Source organism: Lissotriton vulgaris, chromosome 1_1, assembly GCF_964263255.1.
Source record: "Lissotriton vulgaris chromosome 1_1, aLisVul1.2, whole genome shotgun sequence".
Lineage (NCBI taxonomy): Eukaryota > Metazoa > Chordata > Amphibia > Caudata > Salamandridae > Lissotriton > Lissotriton vulgaris.
The window spans coordinates 419195108-419221019 of NC_141685.1; the positions used below are offsets into that span (position 1 = coordinate 419195108).

The following is a 25912-nucleotide window of genomic DNA, read 5'->3' on the forward strand; positions in this document are numbered from 1 at the left end:
TTATGAAAGCATCTCCATTTCCTTCTGCTAAGGACCAAGACGGGGTTAAGTGTAGCAGTCATTCGAATTCAGAGTATAGTACTGCCTTGAACGAACTGAGTCTTAAGGAGCAAAAATGTCTGATATGGGTCATTACTGTTTATGATATAATCAATAACAGAGTAGCCAGTGACCCCCTTTCTCGTATTCAGTTTACCAACTTCTGAAGGGCTTATGCAAGTCACCAGAGCCCACATTTGGCCCAGTGACCTCCATTTTATATACAGATCAATGCAATAGGCATATCAACAAAGTAAAATCCCTCATAGAAGAGATCTATATGCTGTACTTTCTGATGATTCATTTATACTTTGAAGATCACATAATCAAAGCCCTTAGTCCCTTAAAACGCACGTTCTGAAGTGGCTTCTGTCTCCTGAAAATTTAGAGCTTGTTAACGTTTATAATCTAAAGCAACATTTGTAATGGAGACACACTTTTTGAACATCTGCGAATCACCTGAAAGAACTGTGTGTGTTGTGGATTAGGTGGAATTCTTTGAATAAATTTGAAAGCTGTGGACGGCTGCATGGTATTTGCCAAGACAAGCATCTTTCTTGCCCATGGTGAATTCAGACCGTGAAATTACTCTTAAGCCAAAATGAAGCTATTATTAGTTAGCAATTCTCATATTAGATTACTTGTCAACAGTGTTTAGCAGTGGTTTGAATAGTTCCATTGCAACATCTATGATAGATATGCCCAAACAACTGAACCTACCTAAACGGAAACTATGGATACCTAATTTGCTAGAACGCAATGCTGGCTTATATCTTTTGTTAACAATATATGTGCATCAAAATTTAGCCAATCACTCAACACGTCTTTACGGAGTTGATTTATATTGACTGTGTGTAAATAAAGTGGTACACAAAGGAGCTGTCCCCATATAAATCTATCTGCACAAACTTCAAAACAAGAGATTATGTACTTATGTATTATAAACAAGATGCTGTACTTCATGGTTGGTTAATGGCTTAACACTTTGTTAGCCATTACAATTTCACCAAAACAAATCATTCTACAACTGACGATGTCAAATGTTTATTTACAAAATGTACTCAACTGTTTTGATTACCAGTGTAACATCCTAGTTACAACACAAATACAGAGTAAATAGACCATGCTTGGTTGCATTTTCACGAGCGTCCTCGTTAATTGCATTGTCCCAATACAAACTGAAAGAAAAGAATATAACTGCACTCAAATATTTTGCCAGGAGTGGCCTACCTTTGAAACCAATCTTCAGAAATGTTGAGTTTTCAGGAGGTTTATTCACTAAAGCTGCAGTCTTGAAGGAAATTACTTTATGTTAAGTAAAGCAAGGGGACAAACAACTTCTGGGTCTACATTCACCCAATTTAATAATGGAAGTCTACGAAAATTGCATTTTTGTGTGGTCAACACCTAGTTTTTGCTCAACTTTATTGCTGGTACATGAATTCTGAACGCTGGGGGGCTGACGTCCAGCCGCCAGTGTGTGTGGCTCTGAGCCCTAAAACACGTAGAATTGGCTAATCCGCAATTGGGATATTTTACTTACATATGGTGCTCTGGGCGTCATATACTAGGGCCTGTAATTTAAATGTCACTACTGGACTGCAGCACTTATTGCATCACCACTGAAGTGGCAAGTGAAAACAGGACACTAGGCCAGCCACATCACCCTAGCAGGACAGTTTTCAAACTGCAACTTTGACCTGGCAAAATAAACACTTTCACCAGGCTCAAGCCTTTCCTTTTAATACTTATAAGTCACCCCTAAGGTAGGCCCTAACTGCCTCGAAGGCAGGATGCAAGATATTAAAAAAGTAGGACGTGTACTTGAGTTTTACATGTTATTTTTCATGGTGGCAATGCTGGTTCTCCCATAGAAAAGTATTGGGTTACATTAGAACACCCTTTACTGCATAACTACAATCTGGTAATATCTAGAACCATGGTTCAAGGACTCAAATTAGTAGTAATTTAAAACCCAATCTAATTGTCATGTTTTAAAATAAATACTATTTTAAAAAAGGCACTCTTAGAAAGGAGGCATTGTTATGCCCCAAGTAGCCTTTTCAGAGTTAATCCCAAACTGTCACCTGACAGCTTGCTGGCCCCCTGCTAGGTGGTATAAAATGGGTCCCAGGAAAAGGAACAATAGGGCCTTGGCAGGAAGGAGGTGTGACCTTTTCCTGAGAGGATAGGCTGGGGAATGTGCCCGCCAACTGCATAAGCTTCAAAGAGACCTACTTAGTCATTGATGGAGCAAGGTTTCACGCGTACAGAAACTTGCTCTGATTCAATCCTCTTGAAATAACATGTAACTTATTAATCAACATGTTTAGTTTTGCTAATAATTGCATTTCACTACATGTTTTGGTATCTAGGGGAAGCTGGTCTATGTACGTTTTACTAACAGTAACCCGAGTGTCCTAATATGGCCTCCGAAAACGCAGGAATCTATCTGCGCATGCGTCTGCTATACCTACGTAGTGTGACGTATCTCTGCTTTTGGTGGGAATTCTTTGTAGCTGCGCATTGGTGCCAAAGATGGCCGCTTCATGCTTCACATACTAATGCACATGCTCCTGTTTGAAAGAAAACTTGTATCTTCTGCTTAAATATTAATGCTATAGTTCAAATAAAGTAATGGGGTTCGAGTAGAAATAAGTGGTATACAGTGCATTCATTTATTTTTGTATTCTAATATGTCTCTCTTTGACTTCATTAATAGCTCGTATTTGGGCCTGAAGGTGTCACAAACTCCATTTTGAAAAGGCTGTGCCTGCGCAGACGATCCCAGAAAAACTTGAAGCCGCTGACATTGACAAGCAGCCAAAGTCCTGACTTACTCGCAATGTTCACGGGAATCTGACCGTGTGAACCCAGGAGAGGAAGAAATTGAATGATTTTAAATACATTGTATATGAAATTGAAACTAATATTGCTGGGTGGAATGAAAACATGGGAAAGTAAATTATGGGCGGGAACATTGATCAATTACATTGAATGAAAATGACATCATACTGGTATGGTGTGATGACCTCTACTCATCTTTCTGACCAATCAAATGAAGGGAACACATAGAATCTGCAACATTAAGGGGGTGGTACACATACTGAAATGGTATAACTAAGGTAGGCTTAGTCAGTTAGATTGTCTGACTCGTCACAGACCTGTCACTGACCCAACGTATGCTGAAGGAGAATCGAGAGCAGAGTGCTGGTCGAGCACTTTGACAGAAGAATCAGGAGTTTTGCTGAGAGAAAAGCGGGGTCCGAGAGTAGCTGTAGAGAGGGGTGTAACACTGGTGTTGCACTAGAAGAGGCTACCTGTCCTGTTCTGCACCTGTCCTGTCGGCACCTGATTAGTCGGGAGCTTTCCTTTTGTCCCAACCCATGGCCAGGGTTGGTCCTCACAGCATTCTAGGTAAATATAATCTGTGTGGTATGTCCTTGTACCGTTTCCCCATTCTCATCCTTCCCAGGTACCTATGTTTAAAGGCATCTTCTGAAAGTCTTGCACATTTTATGCTTTAATAGTTATTTTCTCACTTGCAAAGTTTTTACTCTCACTATTGTGGACTCACAAAATATTGCATAGATAAAGTGTTTAAAACTTTTCCAGAGTCTGTGGTTATTTTATGAAAGTAAATGTTATATTTTTACCTATTATTCTAACTCCTTTGATCCTAGATTTAGGACTAAGAGCATAAGTGACAAGGATTGGTAAATCATGGTGTACAGGTAAAAGTCCTAAGGCGAATAAAACTCTGATAGGCAGGAAGTTAAAGTTGGATTACCGGTTCAAAGAGTGAATGTTAATGGGCCCAGGTGAGTATGATTAACTGAAAATCCAGCGCCATCATCACAGGCAGACATAATTCACAAATAGGTCTATCTATGCCATTGTTCAAGCAGCCAGACTGGCACCAATTGGGGGGGGGGGGGGGGAGAATGGTTTTCAGAATTGGTTTGAAAGGGGGTGTTTTCTTCATTTCCCTAGACACAGCTCAGGGATGTGTCCAGCGCTCTGCCTAGGGGATGATAGATTCTGTCATGATGGATTTTGCAGAACAGTGCACTGTGGGATTTTGGGGGACAAACATCTAGGGCGTGAAGTCAAAGTTTGTAGGGCTATCCCTAGGAAAGGAGTATTCCCTACTCACAAGCTAGTCCCAGACATAAAAGTGGCACCCCTGGGTACCTTTTTCAGAACACCTCTGGACCTGTGGACGACAGGAGCACTGCACCTGCTGTTTATCCTATGGAGGGAAACTCCAAGGGCTGGACATGCTGCCCACTTATACCCAAGACAGATGAGCTGTCTGCAAGGGCTAGATGGCTAGCCCCCTGTTCACCTCCAGAAACACAAAAGCCACAAGAAGCCCAACTTTCTGCTGAGCGCCCAGCTGACCAGTTCCAGCTGTATGTGCCCTTGTCCCTGCTGGTGGCTTCTGAACAATTGAGTCCTAATCCCGCAAGTAGCTCCCAAAAGGTCCTGGACCCTTGGCTGGTGTTTGAATTTACTCTTTCTCCCCTCAAAAAATGCAAGACTGAACACTTTGAATATTTTCCAGAATTTTTTGAAAAAGGATCCAAAAACTACCACTAGATAGCTGCAGAAACACAGCCGCCGTCAAACTACTGGTCAGACCCAACACTAGTCATTTTGCCCTGCTGAAAGGATCCTAACTTACAGTAAAGTTTCTAAGTTAAAACGTGGAGGATTTCATTAGTACTAATGCTAATCAGCACCCTATCAACTGTAAAACACTGTTAGACATCAGACTTTTCCCACTTGGAATTGTATTCCCATCAAGAGCCTCAAACTTCACACATCAGCCAGGGTTCCCACTGTGCCATACTTCATGTAGCCACTGTCTACAGACCCCTCTTCGGATCCAGCTGCCACCTCGATCTACTGCTGCCTGATCAACTAGGAGTTTTCTCCATAAAAACGACCAAGTCAGAAGGTAAACTTTCCACCAGAACGAACCTGGTCCCTTTATCCGATGTGAGATCCGTCATGGTCGGCCTTAACTTTTGACTTTGACTCAGTCTAGCGTGACCAAATACCTGTATTTGCCGCTTTGCACTGTCTGACACTAGAACCATCTAAAACTGTGAAAGCGTCCTATCTCCAGTTCTCCACTTCTGCTTTTTTGTCATTTCGGTGTCTATTTGTTCATTAAAATATTCTCTCATTTTATATATTTAAGTGGGATTAGTATTAAGTTAGGTTTTCAGCATTTTTACAGTTTTGGTATTGATAAATGCTGTACACAATTCTCCTAAATTAAGCCTGTCTGCTCCATGTTACAGCTACCAAGGGTTGAGCTCAGATTTTAATTATTGACATCTATCTGGCCTGGTGCAGAATCGTGACATTCTTTTTTGATGATCCACATCCACTCAAACTAATAATCCACTTTCTCGGAAGGACTATTAACATGCTTCTCATATTTTAAAATTAGACGAACTCTACAAGAACTGGACTTCATTTTTTTATTCAAAATGTTTCAGCATTGTTACAGAAATGTCCAGAATTTCTAACCAGGTATATTGAGTATATCTCACATTAAATTATGTTTCTCGTAAGATAAGACCCAGAGTTAAAAAACTTTTAAATATGTGCATGTCTTCAGCAGATCACAAGGTAGAATCCTTGTGTGCTGATACAGGTGCAGACTTAGAAACTGCAGCGATGGTAATCAGAAAATATGTGCAATGCCTCATAGTTCCCCATTCCCACCTTTGATCTGCCCTACAGTTCGTGTGTCAGGATGACTGCATCAAAATAACTCAGTCTATGTCCCTTGCAGTGTAGGCCTAATTTTCTGGTTGTACACAATGTCAGTTTAAAATGGAAACTTGATTCTCAGGCTTCCATTCACCCCTTGCCGGTGACAGGAGCACCGGTGTGTTAAGAAATAGTATAGAAATGTTTATGCAGCCCTGCACCACGCCCTTAGAAATTTTAGACACAACAGTCTTTAAACATGGCTAAATGCAATCTCTTTGTTATCAAAAAGCAACCCCGTTGCATTAGAACGAGTGGCAAATATGAAGCAAGAACATCGTTAACATATTACAGCAAAACACGTGAGGGAGCCAGAAGGAGTGGATAGTGAGGCATATAGTTGTAAAAATAATCACATAAGCAGTTAAAACCAAACACTGGAGTGGAGGCGGAAGGATACATTCCAATAGCTTTAGGTGAGAGATGAATACTCCACTGGGCTGAGCCAAGATGGGATTGATGATGATGTCTCTAGCCAAAATGAAATGAAATTAAATGGAAAAAAAATGAAATGAAATACCAGTATTTGTAAAGCGCACAGCTACCTCGGAAGTGGTGTCCAGGCGCTGGGGTCCCTCGGGAAGATTAAGCGAGCTATTGCCCAGAGTCACATGGTGCTGGGCTAACCTGCCGCCGGCGCCTGGGGTCAAACCATGAACACCGTAGTCTGGAGTCAGGCACCCTGGCCACTGCGCCACACCTCTTCCACCAGGAAGAAACACAATAGTTGAAAGATCACACCAAAACTCCATTCTAATTATTTTGTTATCAATAGGTCTGTGTGACAATTGCATGGTCAAAAGCAAGACCTAAAATGCCTCAAGTGTCTTTTAGCGGTCCGTCTAGGACATATGCCAGTTTGGAATTAGGCAACTGTATAAGTAGGCTCTGCAGCCTTGTCAATTTTCTTTGAAATTCATGGTTCCCTTACATTTATACTGGATAATGTATCAGTTTCAGTCACAATCTTAAACTTAATCTGTTTAGCATTTTTAGTATGCAAAAGCATGTGTATTTTGGGGATTTACGAATGCTCGACATATATTGGTGCTCTGCAAGCTTATTACTTCACCATTAATTTCAGAAAACTATTTTGATTTGAAAAATATTTTCTCATCTTTCACATTTACAGATTTAAACAGCGTCTCATTTATGTAGATTCTGGTTTTCAAAATCCGATTCTTCATGAAAAACACACCATAAATAGCTTTTTCTGATAATCCAAACACGTTGTTGTTACGGTCTCTCAAATCAGACACTAAATACTCTGGCATTAGAGGAAGCAAAGGAGGTCCTAATTGCAGCACTGGTGAAGACTTGTCAACCTAAACTCCGCTTCAATCGACGTTCAGATGCTTCAGGTAGTTGATTAATCTACCATGTATACAGATGTTCACTGCTTGCAGCCCTTTGACATGGACTGTTGATTTATACAGCTCTTTAATATCCAATATTTTCATCATGTATTCCTCTGCACAAAGTATGCTGGATGATGAATTTTTAACAACGTCAGTGTATTTCACATAAACAACTAGTAATGTGCTTCCATTTTGGTGAAAGCAACATATCCGCCTATTCCATGATATTCTTATTAATGAAGGATTCCAGGTGGAAACGCAGGTCCTTTATGTATTTTGGGCCTGTATTTCATTTTTTCTTTAAAACGAGCGCCAGCATTTTTTGAATATTGGATTATTAGTATTCTTCTTTTAACAGTCCATCGTCATGTCCAGATTATGTTTCCTTTAAGGACTTCCACGTTGTTTGTATCATCCCTTATTTAGCCCCGTTATGCCACACCATCTATGTGAAACTAAACTGTTTTAGGCTCATGGTGGATTGTCTTTAATCCAGGCCAGAGCCTCACATCTATGACTAGATTTATCTGATAAAAGCATGCCTTCTAAATATCAAAGTCTCTTTTAAAAATCATTGCAACATCATTTATACAAGTTGCAGTCAACAGATTGGGAATGGAGTGCTGAACTACTCTATTCACTTTTCAAAGTTTCAAATTCCATTTGTTTGCACAGACACTTAAATCTCTTTTGTAAATAACAGTCTGTTCATGCCATGTATTTCTTAAATCTTTATTTTAACTAAGATGTGACAATCTCATTTACTCATCGTTTTCTGCATTCAGGCAGAATTTCTCAAGATTATGTCTCTTTGAGAACAGCACTGAAATTGGCACAAGTACACTACATAACAAGCATTTGCAATGCAATAGGTCTCGCAGCATTAAAGTTTGAGTTACTGGCATTGTAAATGACAATGCTTTGCATTAATTTTTTTTCTTTAATTTGCAATTGGTATATAAACATTGCTTGTGAATGGTTAGCTGTTGCTTATGCTAAGCAAAGCTGGCAGTAATATAGAGTGCTAGTCTTGCTTGTTATAAGCATGCTGATTTAAAGCGCTCTGATACCTGCGGGTAAAGTTTGCGCTATATAAAAGTGAAAACTGATAAATACATTTAAAAAAGCCTACCTGTACCACGTCCGTTCATATTCTTTGATGCCTGCACCGCGGGGTAACAGTGTAGGGGCAGGAAGCAAGGCAGTTGGTAGTGCTGTGCCATAACACTGCCGCGGCCTTCAATGTGAAATTCTTACAGTGCTGATCCAAGGTACTTATGATGCTCTGCTAGCAGCAATTTCAGGCAGCGTATTTTAAATGAGAACACAAAAAGCAAAGAAGCACTGGAGGAATTGGTGGGCGGGCAAACATGGAACACAGCAAAGAGTTGTCTACTGGGGCTTTACCCACACGCAAGGGATATAAAGTATAGGCGCGATTCGCAGACCTGGTGCTTATACTTGCAAAGCGTCTCATAACCCCAGAAACACGAAGCTCGTTCAAAGGATATTCAGAGGTGCTGAAGAGCCAATTAAATTGATACACACCATATACACAGTATAAATTGCCAACTTGAGCTTGCCTTAAAAATCTGGTCTAGGTGAAGGAGCTACCTAGCAAAAGTTAAGCGCTAAACACCGCATCTTTATTGCTGTAAAAAAATCTACGGATGGGGTTCAATTTAATAAACAATGCTTATGGCTGCTGCAGATCCGCAGCAGCCATAAGCGATGTACCGCGATGTACGCAGGAAAAACGTGGTTCAAGTGAGGCTGCACAGAGCTACGATACCTTATGAATTATTAACGCACAATACTAGCAACTGGGTAAATGCCCATGAGTATTACAGAATGCACATATCTCGTCAACCGGACATCTGCCAAGGATATTCCGAGGCGCTTAAGAGCCAATTATAAATTGTGTTGCTACACAGTATGAACATGCCAATTCTGGGGCTGGCCTCAAAAGTCTAGTCGAGCTGAAGGAGCTACCTAGCGAGACGGTAAACACTGCCCCTTTATTTACTCTAGGTGTAAAACCTACGGATGGGATTTAATTTAATAAACCAAGCTTTTATGGCTGCTGCAGATCTAGGATCAACAGTTATTCTGCATTGGTACCATTAAGCAACTACTTTACATTAGGCTCAGTTCACCTTCGGAAATCTACAACACCCCATAATGTAATGGGGATCAATGTCACTATTCCATGAATTTATTTTTGAGGCTTGCCTAGCCACAGGCCAATGCTATCCACGTTTAGGTCAACACAGGGCACAGTAACAGTTGTAGCCAGAGAAGCCTAAATGCCCCCATAAGTATGAAATACCGACAGCACCAAATTTACGAACCACTGAGGCAAGCATCAGAGAATTATATGTTTATCTTTAGTAGACCCGTTTGCCCCCACCATCCTGTTTTAAGGGGGGGGGGGGGAAGTTACGATAGAGTACAGCTCATTTCTTCGCTAAAGAATTCAGTGACAGACTAACCGTGCTCAGAAAATACAGACTAGGAAAGCCACTGCAGTTGTTCACACTGATATTCACAGCGCATAATAGAAGGAGAACCATGTTTACAAGCCCGAATTAAAGGCTGCATTCAAAAGCAACATTTTTTTTAGCATCTACAAGTTCAGCAAGCGATCTCGGATTAAATAAAAGCGACCATCTGAAAGTTTCGAGACGCATGTAACCAGAATATGAAATCCATACTATATCTTCAGCAGAACGAGACTACGGTTTGCTATGGTATTAAAGGGCCCTATGTAAAGTCACCGGACTGCCGAAAAATGCGCAAGACCAAAGAAATGGCAAAAAAAACACCACACAAATGCACATAATTTAACAGTCGACAACTACAGATGGAAACAAAGAGAAAGACTGACCATGCCCTGCTTGTTAGTTTTCTTCAGTGATATGCTGTTAATGAATGAGCACTGGATCGAAGCTTGTACTTCACTCTGAAAGCTGAATCTTTGAGTGGAGTTGAGACTTGAAACTGCTACACAGGAAGCTTGGGTAAGGCAATCAAGACACGAGCTTCCTGCCCAAGAGTAACTTGCTGTGGTACGCGTCTTGCAAAAATCAAGCTGATGTGCCAAGAACTGCCACAAACACTAGGAGCTGCAGCTCTGGGTGAACAGTATGCCATGCGCGTGACTGGAAAATAGAACACATTTAATCAAACTGCGATGGTTGCACGTGGTTATAGTCGTAGCCAGTATTAGAAGTAAAAACATCTCTAAATCCTTTAATATCCAAACTTTTCACTGGCTTTCAACAAATAAAGTATGAACTGAAATCGAGCAAGAATCGAAAGTATTGGGGCAGGCTATGTTGTTTATAATAAAAAAAAATAATGCATGTTCTGCTGCCTCGCGTTAATCACAATTCATTAAACAATCATAACTGTCAACAGTGACGTCCAGGGTGTTTGCTTTTCCGCCATTGTTACCAAGCCTGCAGTTATGCACCCGGAGGGAATCTGAATCTAAAAAAACAATACGTGAGCGAAAACAAAACCTGCCGTGGGGCGGGACTTCAGTCTTCTGAAGTCTGCGCCCACGGAGTGGCTGGCCCAGAGAGGAGCAGTGGTGACGTGGGGCTCCCATGCCCGAGGGAGAGCCGTGCGGAGGCTGCAGAGTCTGGCGATGCGGTGAGTGGGGTTAGTTGGGGGGGTCTCTCTGTATGTGTGTGTGTGGGGGCGGGGGCAGATAGAGGGGGGAAATGTATGTATGTGTGCGTGCGCTCGTGTGTGTGTGGGGGCTGGGGCGGCGGCGGGGGGGCTGGGGAGGTGTGGTGTGTGTCTGTATGTGTGCGCTCGTGTGTGTGCGTGCATGTATGTGCGCTCGTGTGTGTGTCTCTGTGTGTGCGCATGCGTAAGCAGGGGGAGGTGTGGCTGTGTGTGTGTTAGAGCTTCCCAGGAGACAGGAGATGTGCACACGCGCGCGCGGCCAACTCCGATCCGATTATGCGCGTGGCCATCTCTCGTCTCCTGGGAAGCTGAGCCGGTGACAATAGGTCTCTGGCGAGACCGCGCTTTCGCGCGGTAAACGCCACGAGACCTAAAAATGCCTTTGCTTCCTTTCTAAGGCTGAGAACTCTTCTTTACTAGTAAGGCCACCATCCACCGGGAAATACGTCATTTTCACTCCTCCCCAATAGAACATTTGAACTAATTAAGGCAATTACCATGCAATATCAAACATGGATGTTCTACTCAGCTGCCCACCCTCCAGTGTACTAGCTTTCAAGAACTGTGTTTCCAGCATGAAGGAGATTTTCTCACACATGATAGCACAATGGTTGACAAAATCTAACTTGTAAAACCTAACATATTCAAAGGCACGGCTGACAGCACCTGTGCGATTTTGCTGAGGGGACTAATGTGGGTGATAGGTTTAGAGGGAAGATTTGTTCAAAGGAAATTTGTGTCTGTGGAGGAGGTCCTCTTGAGCGGAGGAGAAGAAACTCTGTTTTTGTTGGGTTAATGCATCTATAGAGTTGGGGACTTTCAGGTATATTTGAGTGATGTATGTCGATTCATTTTTCCTGGAATCATTGTTTATTGAGGTTCCATGCTGTATTTAGAGAGATGGGATAGATCCACCAGGAACTTCTCATTTTAGCAGTAATTAAGTTGATTTTAGGATTTGGGATTTTGATGATGTGAAGGATGAAAACCATTTCAGTGTTACACCTTCCATTCCCATTCTCAAGGTCAGGTTGGTATTTCATGATCAGCAATGTCAAATGAAGCTGACTGATTGGTATTCATTTTTATCATCCATAACGTGAAATATTGTCAAACACTTATAAAGTCACTGTTTTACTGCTGCATATGGTTCTGACTCAAGGCTGAAAAGAGTTCAGGAGCTCATTTGTGGCTATGTGTGCAATGAATTGTAATGAGATTTATAGAATAACAACAAAATGTGAGAGGGGAAAAGTTGAGCCTGTGTGTGATGTCAACTGTCAAATAGGTAATGAGAATGTGAATTAGTGAATGCAGGTATAGCCAAATGTTGGTTGATTTTTGGGTAATGGTTGTGCACGTACGTTTATGGATTGTGCAGATTTGTGAATATTGGTGGATTTTTCAATAAGAGGATGCAGGTAATTACCATATTGTGCGTGGTGTACCCCCAGATTCTTGCTGTTTTGTGGATTGTACTATTCTGTTCATTTTATGCCTGCTAACCAGTGATAAAGTACCTGTGCTCCCCCTTTCAACATGATGACATTGGCTAACATGATTGGCTAATTTAGCATATCTAGAAGACCCTAATTAATGACACAAAAAGAGTGCCCAGGGACTGTAGGCCTAATGTCATACTTAGACTGTAGTACCAACCATGCCATCCACTATAGTGACAGTGTAAACATAACTGCAGCCCTTTTTCTGTGTAGCTTGGCTGTGCAGTTTTAAACAGCAAATCCTACCTGTCCACACAACCAGTTTTGAGAGGCCTAAACCCTCCTTTTAAATAATAATGCCACCTCTAAGTAGGCCATATTGCTCAAAAGGCAAAGTGTGTGGTATTTACAAGCAGGGCTTGTAAATAATGAATGTTAAACATTTCCTCACAATGGAAAAAGCCCTAAAAGCTATTTTGACTTTAGCAGGACTGGCTGTTTCATAGGAAAGCACTGTGTTACAATATTAAATGTTATTATGCTATCTCGATCTAGGAAGCAGATACAAATTTCATTCTTGGCCTTGTTGAAATATTTATTACATACCCAATTCACTTGTGAGGTTGGATTTGTAATACATATTTTGGAAAAGGTACATTTCGAGAGATATACTTCGAAACAAAGCCTCTGGAGGCTCATTTGCATGAGTCCAAATTGCCACCTGGCAGCTGAATATTCCCCTTGATGGGGTGAGAACATGTTCCCAGAGGTCAGCGACAGACTTTGGGCGTGGGGAAGTGGGCTGTTCCTCTGGCTGGATGACCATTTGCCATGTGCCAAAGGGACGTGATTAACTTCAAAGAGGTCTACCCTGCCCAAGTAAATGTTAGCTGACCCCTGTGCAGGGCCCTTCTTTGTTTTCCCAGGCAAGCAGGCACCAATCCCAGTGAGAGAGGAGCTACCCCTATAGCTGATTTAATGTGTAAACAGGGGAGGGGTTGCTCATTTCTGGCCACACCTATGGAGTGGGAATCCAGGGTCTGCACAAGAGGAGAATGGTCTCATCATCATGGATTACGGCAGATGGGCACTGTGGTATTGTTGGCAATACGGCATACAGGAGGTGCTGCAAAGGTGGGTATATGCCAGGGTCAGCCCTGCCTCTTTATGTAAAGTCCCATCTTGTGCACCTCCAACCTCATAAGGCCCAAAATCACATTTGGGGATTGGTTCATTTTGGGGAAACTCAATGTAGGCTCTGTATCAATAAACACAGTGCCTTAAACTTCCAGATGCGACCAAACCTTGTTAGTCAAGAAAGAGCGGACAATCTGTTATAGAGAAGAATAACCTTTTTTCCAAGACTTTGGTGTTGTCGTATTCTTTTCAGGTACTTTGGCAACAGCCTACAAAAATCGGGAATAAGCCCCACTCCCAAAAGACAACAAAAACAGGCAACCAGATCTCGAGAGATCCACAAATCCCATTCCGAAATCTTGAAAATCCGATACTACTTAAGGGATGACCAAGACTCCTCCCTAGCTATTGTTGGTGTTCGCTGCTTAATGGTCTATAAGCCAAGCTCAAGGATATTGGGCAGGGACGGCTTTAGGGTGGGGCAACTGGTGCCAATGCACCAACTCCAAACTTGGGGAGGCGCCATTTGTGCTCAAATTTTTGCACCATTCGCATCACTCAAAAGACTGCATTGAGCACCACTGTCCCTCTTTCTTTTCCTGGATGTGGGCCCTGGTAAAAAATAAACTAGGGACACCGATAGTCACACCATCGCATATTAAGTAACTTTATTGCCAGCCCGCAGCCACATTGCCTTGAATTCTCAGAACATATCTTTAATTGGAGCATCAGGGACACATAGAAACTTGTGCTCCTTTCCATGACTACAGTACCAGTGGCACCCAAAGCAAGCTCTGTTCTCTCGCCAATGCATTCAAAGTCTGTTTGGTAACGTTAATTGTCCCATCAGTGTTTTAAGTGACATTGACCGGTTTCATTTTAATTCCACTATAAAAATTAGCAATTAGAAATCATCTCAAAAAAGCTGGATAGAAAGTAACGTTTATTTTACTTCGTTCATTATATCAGATTTGCTGCGTGCTGTAAAATGTTAAAGTAGAGAATTAAATCCACATAAAAAAGGAATGTTGCAATTGCATAATTGAACAAAAAACTAACTTTTTCTGTCTTGATGAATGGCGTCCAAGGGTGACATCAAGTTTCATCGCCCTTACTGTAAAAAAGCGCCAATAAAAGGTTGCTGCCTGAAATACATTTTTGTAAGTCTCAAGACAGAAGAATACAATACAGCTATCAGAAAAATTGGCAGAAACCACAAATGTTACTAATGACTGTCAAGTGCCCGTGTCACACAAAGCTGGAGCAGCACTCATTATTTGGTGATATTATATTAAAGTACATGCTGGAAAGATCAAAGTTAGGTCTAGTTGCCTTTTTGACTCACCCAGTAGCGCAGAGGGTTAATATGCCTGCTGCAAAAAATGTGTACCATGTAGTCCATAGAACTGTATTTTATGTGGATAGCATAGTGGGTTAATGCCTGTGTCACAAAGATAATTTTGTTACTTTCAGTTCATAAGTTAAAACCCTTATGTAGTATGGTGATCTATGACCTGTCAAAGAGCTGCATGCAAACTGCATGGTATAGGCAGGGCCTATACCATGCAGTATGTGGCAGCAAAGGCCCAAATTATGCGAAAGGGTTAACAAAATTATGCTTCAAGAAAATGCTAATTATGCAGTGTCATAAGGCACTCTTTATGACAGCATTACTTTATTATGTTGCCAATTTTTTTACTTGTTAAGAAGGTCTGGGCATAGGTTGCAAATCATTAGTACCAGATTAACACACAAATATAGCAATAAGTGACAGAAACGTGACCAGACAGCCTTTGCAAAGGGTCCTCCACTGCTTAGCAACACGCATCGCGGTATTTATAGTAACTTTTGCACCGTTTTAACTAGAAACTATATTTGTTAACATCTACAGATTAGGTGGAAGATTATTATTTAAGAAGCGAAAGTGGCATATCCATAACTATACAAAAAATACATGGCAGCATGACTTCATAATTCTAATAGCCCTGGGTATACGTTAGAAAATTAGTTTTTTTCCCCAGTCTTTCATTATACTAATGTTCCAAAAATTTGTTTGTTTGGGGAGAAATACATTCTAATTAGAAAAGCTAACCACCGAAGTACATTTTAAATCCTGAGTTTATGCTTTTCCAGGCCAAAAACGTAAAATATATAGCCTACTAGTATGGAAGACATGATTCATACACCTTGTAATCCTCATTGTGTTATGTAACATTTCCTATAGACTGAATTGCATATGTAGGATTCATTGCCTCTGTATAATGTGTGTTCGATGTAAAGTGCTCTGACACCCTACACTGGTATCAGTAAAACAAAGAAATGTATGTGAGAGGGGGTTTTGAAGAGTTGAGGGGGAACTGGTGGAGCGTGAGGGAATTCATAGAGCAGGGGGTCGCATTAAAAAAAAAGACTGTCGAACAGGGCACTACCAGTGATAACGCTGGCCCTGACATTGGGCAAGTACATCTGCAGCGCTTATGTGGAAAGGTGAAAGACATTGTGGTCAAAGCATTCCAATGCCAAAAAGTGGAAAGCCTTCATTCACATTGCTCTCTAGTTCAGGAAAGACTTTGATTCAGTGGCGGCCACCACATACAAAAAGTGCTTGGGTGGGGAGAGTACATGAAAGGAGAATGCCTGTCTGAAATAATAATAAAAAAATAAAAACATCAATGTTACCTGCTGCCGGGCGCCTCCCGATTCGCGCCTCTGTGCTGGGACTCCTTGTCCCAGCAGGCTGGAAAGAGGCTCCGCTCAGATCAGGGAGTCTGTGGGGCTTCTCTAACTCAGCTGTTCAATCCAGCTGGGTGAGAGAAACCCAAGTTCTTATGTGTGTTTTGGTCAGCCGGAGATGGCCTGCCAAACACACATGCGCACTTAGGGAATGCACGTAGCACTCCATAAGTGCTCATGTGTGTTTTGGACTGCCTGGTTGCGCCAGCGCCTTAAAAATAAAGCAATAAAGAAATATAATTTTATTTTTTACTGCTGGCTCTGAACCAGTGGAGCGACGCTCCTTTACCCCTGCTTTGATTTCATTCCGCTCTGTCTTTCATCCTTGTTAAAAGAAAAGGAGAATTTGTGGACTTGTTCAGTACGTTTAGAATTATTGAGAGAGAAAGAAAGCATTTCATGGAGAAGTTATTGGACCACAGCTTAGAAAATTGTGATCTTTGTCTGACTTTGGCTCAGGGCTCTGAACCTTAAAATAAATAAGCCAAATCAGGACAATACAACAAAGTCTTAACTAGAAACTGTATGAGAATTTAATTCTGTGAGAGATACATTTGGGTCTGTTAAAAGCTTTAAGGATGACATTTCTTCAGGTTTACAATGGTTGATGGAAACTTAAAGACTATGATAGAACTGGATATAAATGGTGCATACATATCAGGTAATCACAAACACACGTCATGCTTGCATAGGGAGTCTCACATTTACAAGACTAATTTGATTCCCACGTCTCACCTGCTCATGTAGTGTACTGATCCCGTCATGGGGACACAGAATATACTGTCCGTGCCAATAACTCAATCAGAGGCTTTGCCTGATGAAGGATTCTCTTGCCTATCCGGCTTCAAATTCCATTCACTCTATCAATCATGATACCAGACTCCAATCTTGGAATACTCGCTTATCTTCCGGTTTTGTTATTTCCTCTTCACTGGATTTGAGTATAGTAATCCACAGTGCATGAAAAATACCTAACTCGTATGAATTTAAACTAGTCAGTTCTTGCAGGAAATCTTCACGGTTTGGCCAACCTGAAACTTCCTACAGGAAGAACAGGAACACATCATATACCCTTTTTCATATCTAATGGAGCCCTTACCATGCTGGCAACAAAGTATTTCCCCTCACAGGGTTTGAGCGCTGCAAATGGAAAACAACTCCCAATACCTACCTAAGTAATTACTCTGATAATCATAAAAACAAAAAACTTGCATACTGTATTGCTAGTTTCCCAGTGGTTTACTTTTATGTTCCTTTCCCCGCTTTAAATGTCCAGGTCAAATGGTGATATGGCCTCCAAAAATAAAACGAAACATTTTTTTAACCATTTTGAAAACAGATATATTTCAGCACATAATCATAAAACAATATTATATATATATATATATATATATATATATATATATATATATATATATATATATATATATATATATATATATATATATATATATAATTCATTTTTGGTTCTGCAAGCGCCGAACGCCGCCTTGACTCGACCTCTTAACGACGGAGGCTCGTGCTGGGTGGCGAGCCCATTAATCAAATCGCTGCTCCACACAAAATTCCTTACACCAGGTTTGCATGAAAAACACGAGCCCAAAAAGTTGCATCCAAGGATTTATTTTACAAAGTTGGCAACAGAAATTAACTCGACGCGTTTCGGGAGGTTTCCCTTGCTCACGAATATATATATATCGCCATTGTCTTTATAGATGACGTGCATATACATATTGACACTTTTATACCTTGGTTGAATGTCCAGATTTATTAAAATGTATACAAGGTAGCAGCCGATTTTCAGTGCATTGAATGAACGAAGTATCAAAGTAAGACTAGAAAAATCTGTTTCATTGCAAGGCTGTCATTTTTATTCGGTGACTTCCAAGTGTGCACTATTTTTGTGAAGCGGCCGTCCTAAATTTCAAATGATACCACTACTTTTTTCAAGATGAATTATAATTTGAATAAAGTGCACTAGTGACATTATTATATTCCACCATTTAAAAGGCAGCACTTACTGTGATAGTCTTCTGTTGCTGAACTTCCGTCCACGGTGTTTAAGGGCGCCTTTACCTGTAAGATGTCATCATACATTTCTGGTTCCTCTGGGTCAATTCTAGGAAATCAAGGCAATGCAAGCATTACAAAAAGCATTGTTGCTGGAATATTCACAGCTATGGTTCTACTGTATCAAAATCAATAAAAGGTAATGCAACCACTTTAACTAAATTTAGGGGTTTATGCCAGCACCGTTTGTTTTGGAAGCTGGATGTACATGGAAGAGCAATATCAGAGCGCATATTGCACAATCAGAGGACACAAGACTATAAATACAATTCACAGATAGAAATTAGCAAAACGAAGCTGAACTGGTTACTTAGAAAATTAATTTGTGAGCTCCTGAAGCTTAAAATGAGCAAATGAGATAAAGATTGAAAATAAGAACATTTGAAATGATAACGTGGTCACTGAACCTCCGCAATGTGAATTGAATGTCTTTTATAGCCTTCTACCAGCCATTAAAGGTCCACTCCATAGTTAAAGGCCCGGGCTGAAGGTGAGGGCCTTTAACAAGGGAGCTGGCTTTTAATGGCCAGTAGAACTCGTACAGAGTGCATGAGAGGCAACACAAAAAATTTCAAAGCATCCATTTACAACACAGTTTTTACATCCCAACTACCATTACATCGCATGATTTTGCAACACCTGCCATTACAACACATTTTTAAAAACTACCATTGCTACGCATACCTTTACAACGCATACCATTACAAGGCATTCCATTACAACACATACTACTTTTAGGGCAACAAAAGGCTAAGTGTTGGATAGTGTAGGGGTACAAATGACTATTCCCACTCCAGTGAGTGGAACAGTAGGGAAAGTATTGGATAGTATAGGGGTAAAAATTACTATTCCACCTACCCCAAAACCCATACCCACCCTAAACCTAAAACAAATCTCCATTACTTACCTTATGATGCGGTGTAATGGCATGCGTTGTAATGGCATGCAATGTAAAGGCAGTTGCGTTGTAACAGTTGCGTTTTAAAAGCAGTGCAATGTAGTGACTGCGTTGTAATGGATGTTTCACCTTCAGAGGTGTCTAAGGCTATTAGAGCGTTCTGCCCCCATGTTCTAAATTGTAAAAACAAAGATACCTCAGAGCCAGAGTGGATTTAAACCCCCTCGGGCTTCGAGAGGCCTTTGTTCACAGCAACAGCTGTGAAATGAGAAAACATTGGAATGTTGATTTTCGGGCTTCTACCAGCCATTAGAAGCCAGGAGCACTCTATTGTCTTCCCCTAGGTGCGCAACATTCCAATGAACTAATATACAGGAAAAACCTAAAAAAGCAATGGACAGAAGCAGACACTTTCACTCATGCAGTGTTTCTCAAGGAAAATAACAAAAGGCAAGAAGGCCATGTGGCATTTATTGAAATAAAACAGATTCTGAAACCAACCCAGTCCTGAACAGAGCAGTTTAAAAAGTAATTTTAACCCTTTCGCTGCTGGGCCGATTCCTCCGCTGTGCTGGGGGGGCGCGCACAGCGCCGGTGCTCATGACTAGCTCAGCTCGTCATGAGCCACGGTTCTCGTGTGCTCATGACGAGCTGAGCTCGTCACAGCCACACCCGTTTCCGTGGAATGCTCAGCACAGCAGGGGAATTATCCCCGTGTGCGAGCGTTCCAACGGTCATGACTAGCTCAGCTCGTCATGAGCACACGAGAACCGTGGCTCATGACGAGCTGAGCTTGTCATGAGCGTGGGAGGGGTTAAATATCACAAAAACAGAGGTTTTTGTTTGCGTCCTAACAGTTTTGACTTTGTTTTACGATTCAATTTCATGATTTTCTAGGGGCGGAGGGTGTTTCCCCGGAGTTTTATATCACGCAAACTTGACCTGAAGGTATCGGGTATCAGAGCGCTTTACATGAGCACCAGTTGCATTACATGAGGACACATCCATTTTTGTTATGCATGGGGAGATTAGGAGATTTGCCCAGAATCTCAGGATGTTGAGCGTCGTTGCCGAGACTCTAACCCGGTTCCCCAGATTTGAGGTCGACTGCCCTATCAGTTAGGCCATATACCCTCTTTGTTGCCCTGCAGGTCTATTCAGTAAGGTCATTTCCAGTTCCAGTCCCAATGTTGCTTATCAGATTTGTCGCTATCACTTCTTCGTCATTGCATTAAACATGGAGTCCCCCTATTTCCGAGAAATGAGACACAGCGGAAACAAAGCAGACTGCAAAGGTTGTCAAATAGAGTGAATTGGGACTACAAAGGTTCATATGAATAAGAGTTAAATATAGAAAGCACCAGCCAACAGCAACACTTTAAATCAGAGAGAAGTGTTATAAATGGGTTTCTGGTTGGCTAGGGTATGCAACTAAGCCAGGCAGAAAACATCACTCTAGTCAGAGCAAGGGTAGGGAAGATAACCCCTGCTCACCCCCTTAGTAGCTTTGCAGAGCAGTCAGGATTATCCCAGAGGCAATGTATAAAGTGCTTGCACAACACACTCACACAACAGTGAAACATTAGGCACACCAGTAAAGAGACTCCACATAAGGACATATAATATATACTTTGCATTATTCATAAGAGTACATTAGATCACAACCACATATCAATGTGCCACTAGGCACTTGTCATGACGTCACAGAGTACACAAATTACTTTTCCAAATGGGAAATTTGTCATAACACATGTAGTGCACTGAAGCAATGCTCCTAGGGTGCACACGTTACAAAAACATCATAACAACTTTATACATAAAAACCATCAGTGAAACCCATAGGTGCACCTTCCTTACAATTGGAAGATATGCCCAACAACATCACATCATAATATCAGGACACGAACATGAGGCAATTAGAGTCGGGCATAACCTCAAATATCCACAGATCCCTCTATGAACCTTAGTGTAGACACTTCAGAGAAGGGCCACCTAACGGTCACCATGTATCCCCCTTAGCGTAGGGATCAAGAAGTCAGGTCAGGCAATCATGAGGAGCAGAACCGGCACTCCATCTACCTGGTGTATGGTGCTCCTGGTCAAATAGGCCTTTGGGTCATCAGCCCAGCTACTACCGAAAATGAGGTCGTAATTACGGTGGTGCAAAAGCACCGGAGTGGTATCTGAAAATGGCCCCCCGGGACAGGAAAACATTAGTGCGGCCCGTTCTCAAACCACATGAAGGGGGGGCCTTCTTGGGGGCTCCCCCCACAGTGCCAACTTCAGTGGGGAGGCCTCGCTGGGTCTCCCGCCTATCACTCAATGGCTGGTGCTGTGGTTACTTTTGGTACCGCCCACCTGAGCTCGTCCGCCCTCATTGGCGGGGCACAGCAGAAAGGAAGCCTGTGGCCGATCACCAACGGAATATCGACCAAGAACTCAGGGCCCGGCTTACACAGAAAAAAGTCTCCATCCTTATGCTCACCCTTGGGTTCGCTGCAGCGGGAGAGACAAGATGTGTTCTGCTTCCTAGGGGGCTTCTCTTGCAGCACTACGCCCCCGGTGGGTGAGACATGTAGCGAAGTCTCCATTGACCATGTCCCGCCTTGCAAACTCCTCTTTTGGCTAGGCTGGTAGGAGCCCGCTAGGGTGCAGCTTCCCTTTGTGGTTGGGCCATGCCCCCTGTTGGGCATGAGCATTGCCCCAACAACGCAGAGGAGAGGCTGAGCTGGGTGTTCTCACTGCTTGTGGGCTGGTGGAAAGCCTAGGGCCATGGAGCAGAGCCCCGACCACTGGTACCAATAAAAACACAGCAAGAAGTCAAGAGGGAGTTCGCTTTCTGCCTCAGCTCTCCCCTCCCTTCATTGTAACACACGAGGCAAGAGCAGCACTGCGAGTGCTAGCTCAGTGACGTCCTGAACAGTGCTCCTCATGTGCGTCCCTGTGGCACCAGTTCAAGTGAAAAGTACAGCGCTCAGCCTGTCTCCACCAAGGAGATCAACAAAGAGAACATGAAACACTCCCCAGCGCTCTACTGGCATACACTAGGGGCTTAAGCAGCCCTCACAGGAGATCACTGGGGCACAACAGCAAGGCGCACACAGTTAATCCAGTACAAGCGTTCTCTAGGCAAAGTGGTAGTCCTTCCCATAGCCCAACAGGCAGAAGGTCAGCACTTCCAGCAGTCCAGTCCAAAGGCTGTTCCTCCATGCAGTCCTCTGGTCAGGTGCCATCCACGCAGTGCCTTCTCTCTTTCATGGGGTCACAGTCCCTGTGCTTATAGTGCCAATGTCTTCGTTCTGGGAGCACTTTATACACTATATTTAAGTGCACAACACCCCCACTCACATTTCCAGTCCAGGCCCAGACACACCACAGGGGGATAGAGGCATCCTTGTAGTAGGCAGGCACAGCCGTATTCATGTGCAACCCCTCCCACCACTCCAAAAGCAGACCAGGCCTATTAAGGTGTAAGGGAAACTACTTGTGCTACTCTGAATTCAGCCAAAGTCTATTCAGCCTAGCGCTGAGACACCCAGGAAAGGCAGGGCACACCTCAACCCCCCTTGTGACTGCCTAGAGTGAATGCACATCCCCTCTCTCCTGTCAATCAGATCCAGATGTTCAATACACATCCAGGCAGGGCACAAAGACACATAAGCACACAGAAATACCAACTTCTAAAAGTGGCATGTCTAAAATAGTAATAATTAATCTGCTTTCACCAATTTCACCCCAAGGATCCGGATGTTATTGCGCCTGGTGCGTCCCTCATAATCGTCCAGCTTACTTTCATCGAATGCCCGAAAGGTTTGCAGTTTCCACCACAAACAGAAAACTATACATCAACAGTGAGGGTAGGCAACACCTATATTTTTAAAGAGATTGTTGTGCATAAATACTGTTGCCATTGTGATCTCTGCTTGTTTAACTTTTTTCCAGAGTTTTGTGAGGTCTGCCCTGATAAGAGTTACCCCCGAAGAGATTGAGTCCATCTTCTCCTCCGGCGATGCTCTAACTCCGATGATCGCCTCCATGACGTCCTTCAGAGTTAGTTCGGGGGTTGCTCCCTCCGCTCCCCCCATTGGTTTATGTTTGGGCTGTTGGTCTTGGAGTGTCGCCTTGGGGAATGTGTAGCGTCAAATTATTTTGCTGGGTTACTTTTGGGCCCTTACCCCAACATTACTGACCGTTCTAACCTGAGCACCGGTGTGTTGTTGGCCTGTAGGGCGCAATGATGAGAGCTACCTCTTTGCGCCATCGAGCTAACGAAGGAGTGCGTAGTTGCTGACCCCTGGGGCCCCACCGGGGCGTGTGATGCAGGTGGTGCAGCCGAGGCTCCTCCTATATGTCGCTGCCAATGATTATTGGATGGTGAGAGTGGAGTGCGCTTCTCCGTTTTGGTGCCAAAGTAGTCGTCTCTCCAGGTGTCACCAACAAAGGTGCCTTTCTCCCCGCTGGTGACCATGGGACCCGTCGCCTCCACCGCCAAGACTCAAGGGCAGGCCCTGGTCCAGTCCTGCCAGCTGGAGCCAGGGCGGTGCCTCGATTTGCCAGTCAAATGGTTTGTGGGCCCAAACGTGGTGTGGGGAGTTTCCCAGGCTCAGGCGTGGGCTGACTGGAGTCCCCTCTGCTCCTCCCAGGGAAGTGTGTAGCTTCAGTATTGTCAGCGACCGCTCTCAGGGTCTGAGTGGCGATTCAGGCCTCTTGTCCATCCAGACCCCTAGTTGCTCGATCGCTTGTCTCTCTCCGCACCTTTGTGCTGGTGAGTCACCACCCGGCAGGCCTCACCTCCGTGGCCATTCCTCTGGCCAAAGCAGGCCCTTCTGTGCCTCTTGTCGCATCCGGAGGGGTGCTGCTCTGTTTCTTGGGGATCTCATGTTGAGGTAGCTCGACCCACTCCTGCACAGGCCCAAGGCTCAGTCCGTCGTACGTCGCGGCACCGCAGCCCCACCCTCCACTCGGTGGCCCGGGTCAGCTCCGGATATGGCCCTCACAGGCGACAGCTGTAGCTCGAGTCCCACAGACTCTGGACTTGGATCAATTGGGTCCATGCATCCTCCGACAGCAGAATCCTGCCTCAGGGAGCGGATTTTTGTGGCAGATAGACAGGAGGAGATCAGTTACTCTGGAGTGACTCTACAGTGCGGTCATCACGCTACGCTGAGCAGCCACACCCCCTGGTGGGTTAATTCTTTGAAAGCCAAACCCTGCCGTGGCCACAACTGGGGCATTTTGCAGGCATTAGCAGGACCTAACCTGGACAAACAGTTACATCCCTGGGTGCAGCCATGAGGGAACCACTTGTGGGAACCCATCTGCAGCCTGCATCTCGCACTCAGCATTCCCCTGCTGCAGTCATAGTGCACATCAGCCAAGCGCTTGTCATAGCTTCGCTGTTAGCGTGAGCACGTCCCGTCATGTTGTGTTCCATCTAGAATTGGGGTGGACACCGCAATTACTGCTCAATTTCACGTTGTTGACGTTTGAAAGGCGAGATTGCACACCTAAACAGAAGAGCGTTGAGCAGGAATTAGCGATGCACACTACTTTTATTCTGGTGATACACACATCGCAAATTGCGTATCACTGTGGGGAGACAAATTCCATGATTTTTCCGGCTTTGCAGGTCACGGTTTGAATTCTATATGGTTGCATTTATTCTAGATGAATCTTCACATACCACAACCCTTCATGGTGAAGGATGATGAGGTGAATAATTCGAAGTGGGAATAATGAGAGATTTTCTTAATTTCATTGACACTTTTGAAAGTAAGGAAATGACACCTGACAGTGAGAAAAAAAATACTTCTGCATTGCCTTGGGCCTGAGGGTCTCAGAGTGTACAATCGCATGGAGAAAAAAACACTCTGGAGACTAACTGAATGGTTTCACACATGCCTTGGCAGGTTTGGATGCATATTTTGCCCCTACAGTGTAGGCCATGTGGAGTCTAGTTTGCAAGATGTCACATCCATTATTAGCAAGTCTGTGCTTAACTCTAGGTGCTCCAAAGCTGTAGTGTCAGCTATCAAAAAAGATGGTGACAACGACATTGTTAAAATGGTCAAAAAGAAAGTTTACCAGAAGAGTAACCAGGAAGTATTTTAAGAAAGAGGAAAAGAATGTAGGGAAACAGAATTCCAGGTCAAGAATGTCTGATTTGAAAGGGAATTGTTACCGGTGCGGGAGTACTTCTCATCTAGACCATGATGAGGTGTCCTGCCCAGAGTCAGAAATACTCTAAATGCGGAATGACAGGGTATTCTTCTTGTGTGTGTGTTGCAAATCAAAATCGGTTGTGTGTATTGTAGAGGAATGTGATCATTCTAGTTCTGATACAGCGAACCCTCATATTCTAAGGATACATGAGGTTACGGAGGGTGTAGATGAGTAACACTGGTTGCTGATTCTGGATCTCCTTACACTAGTGGTTCCCAAACTGTGTGCCATGGCTCCCTGGGGAGCAGTCAAACTTAGCCTGGGGAGCCACGCACCAAGCACTTTAATGCATTTAATGTTGAAGGGTCTGATGGCTTCAGTTAAACTAATTAGATTTAAACGCACAATGTTGATGATTTTTAAGTGACATGCCTAAAGCTGTAAAAGTATTGCTTAATTGATGTCATGTCGAGGAAGATGAACTCCATATATCACTGGATCTCCACGTTCCAACACTCCCAAAGTAAGCAGAAGATGCGAGATTTATTTTGTTAAACCCATTAATAGTTTATTTTCCAAATGCATTT

The 25912-nt window shown here is 43.1% G+C and overlaps 1 protein-coding gene across 3 annotated transcripts in view; it reads right to left on the reverse strand.

Moving 5' to 3' along the window:
• FYB2 (FYN binding protein 2) overlaps positions 1-25912 on the reverse strand; it is a 494151-nt gene that overhangs the window by 231753 nt on the left and 236486 nt on the right. For all 3 annotated transcript variants that reach the window (XR_015307520.1, XR_015307527.1, XM_086952746.1), the window contains exon 5: positions 18217-18314. Coding sequence is in view for 1 of the 3 variants with exons in the window: in XM_086952746.1 (XP_086808872.1) it covers positions 18217-18314 (98 nt within the window). In the remaining 2 variants the exon portion in view is untranslated. The remainder of the gene's footprint in view (positions 1-18216; positions 18315-25912) is intronic.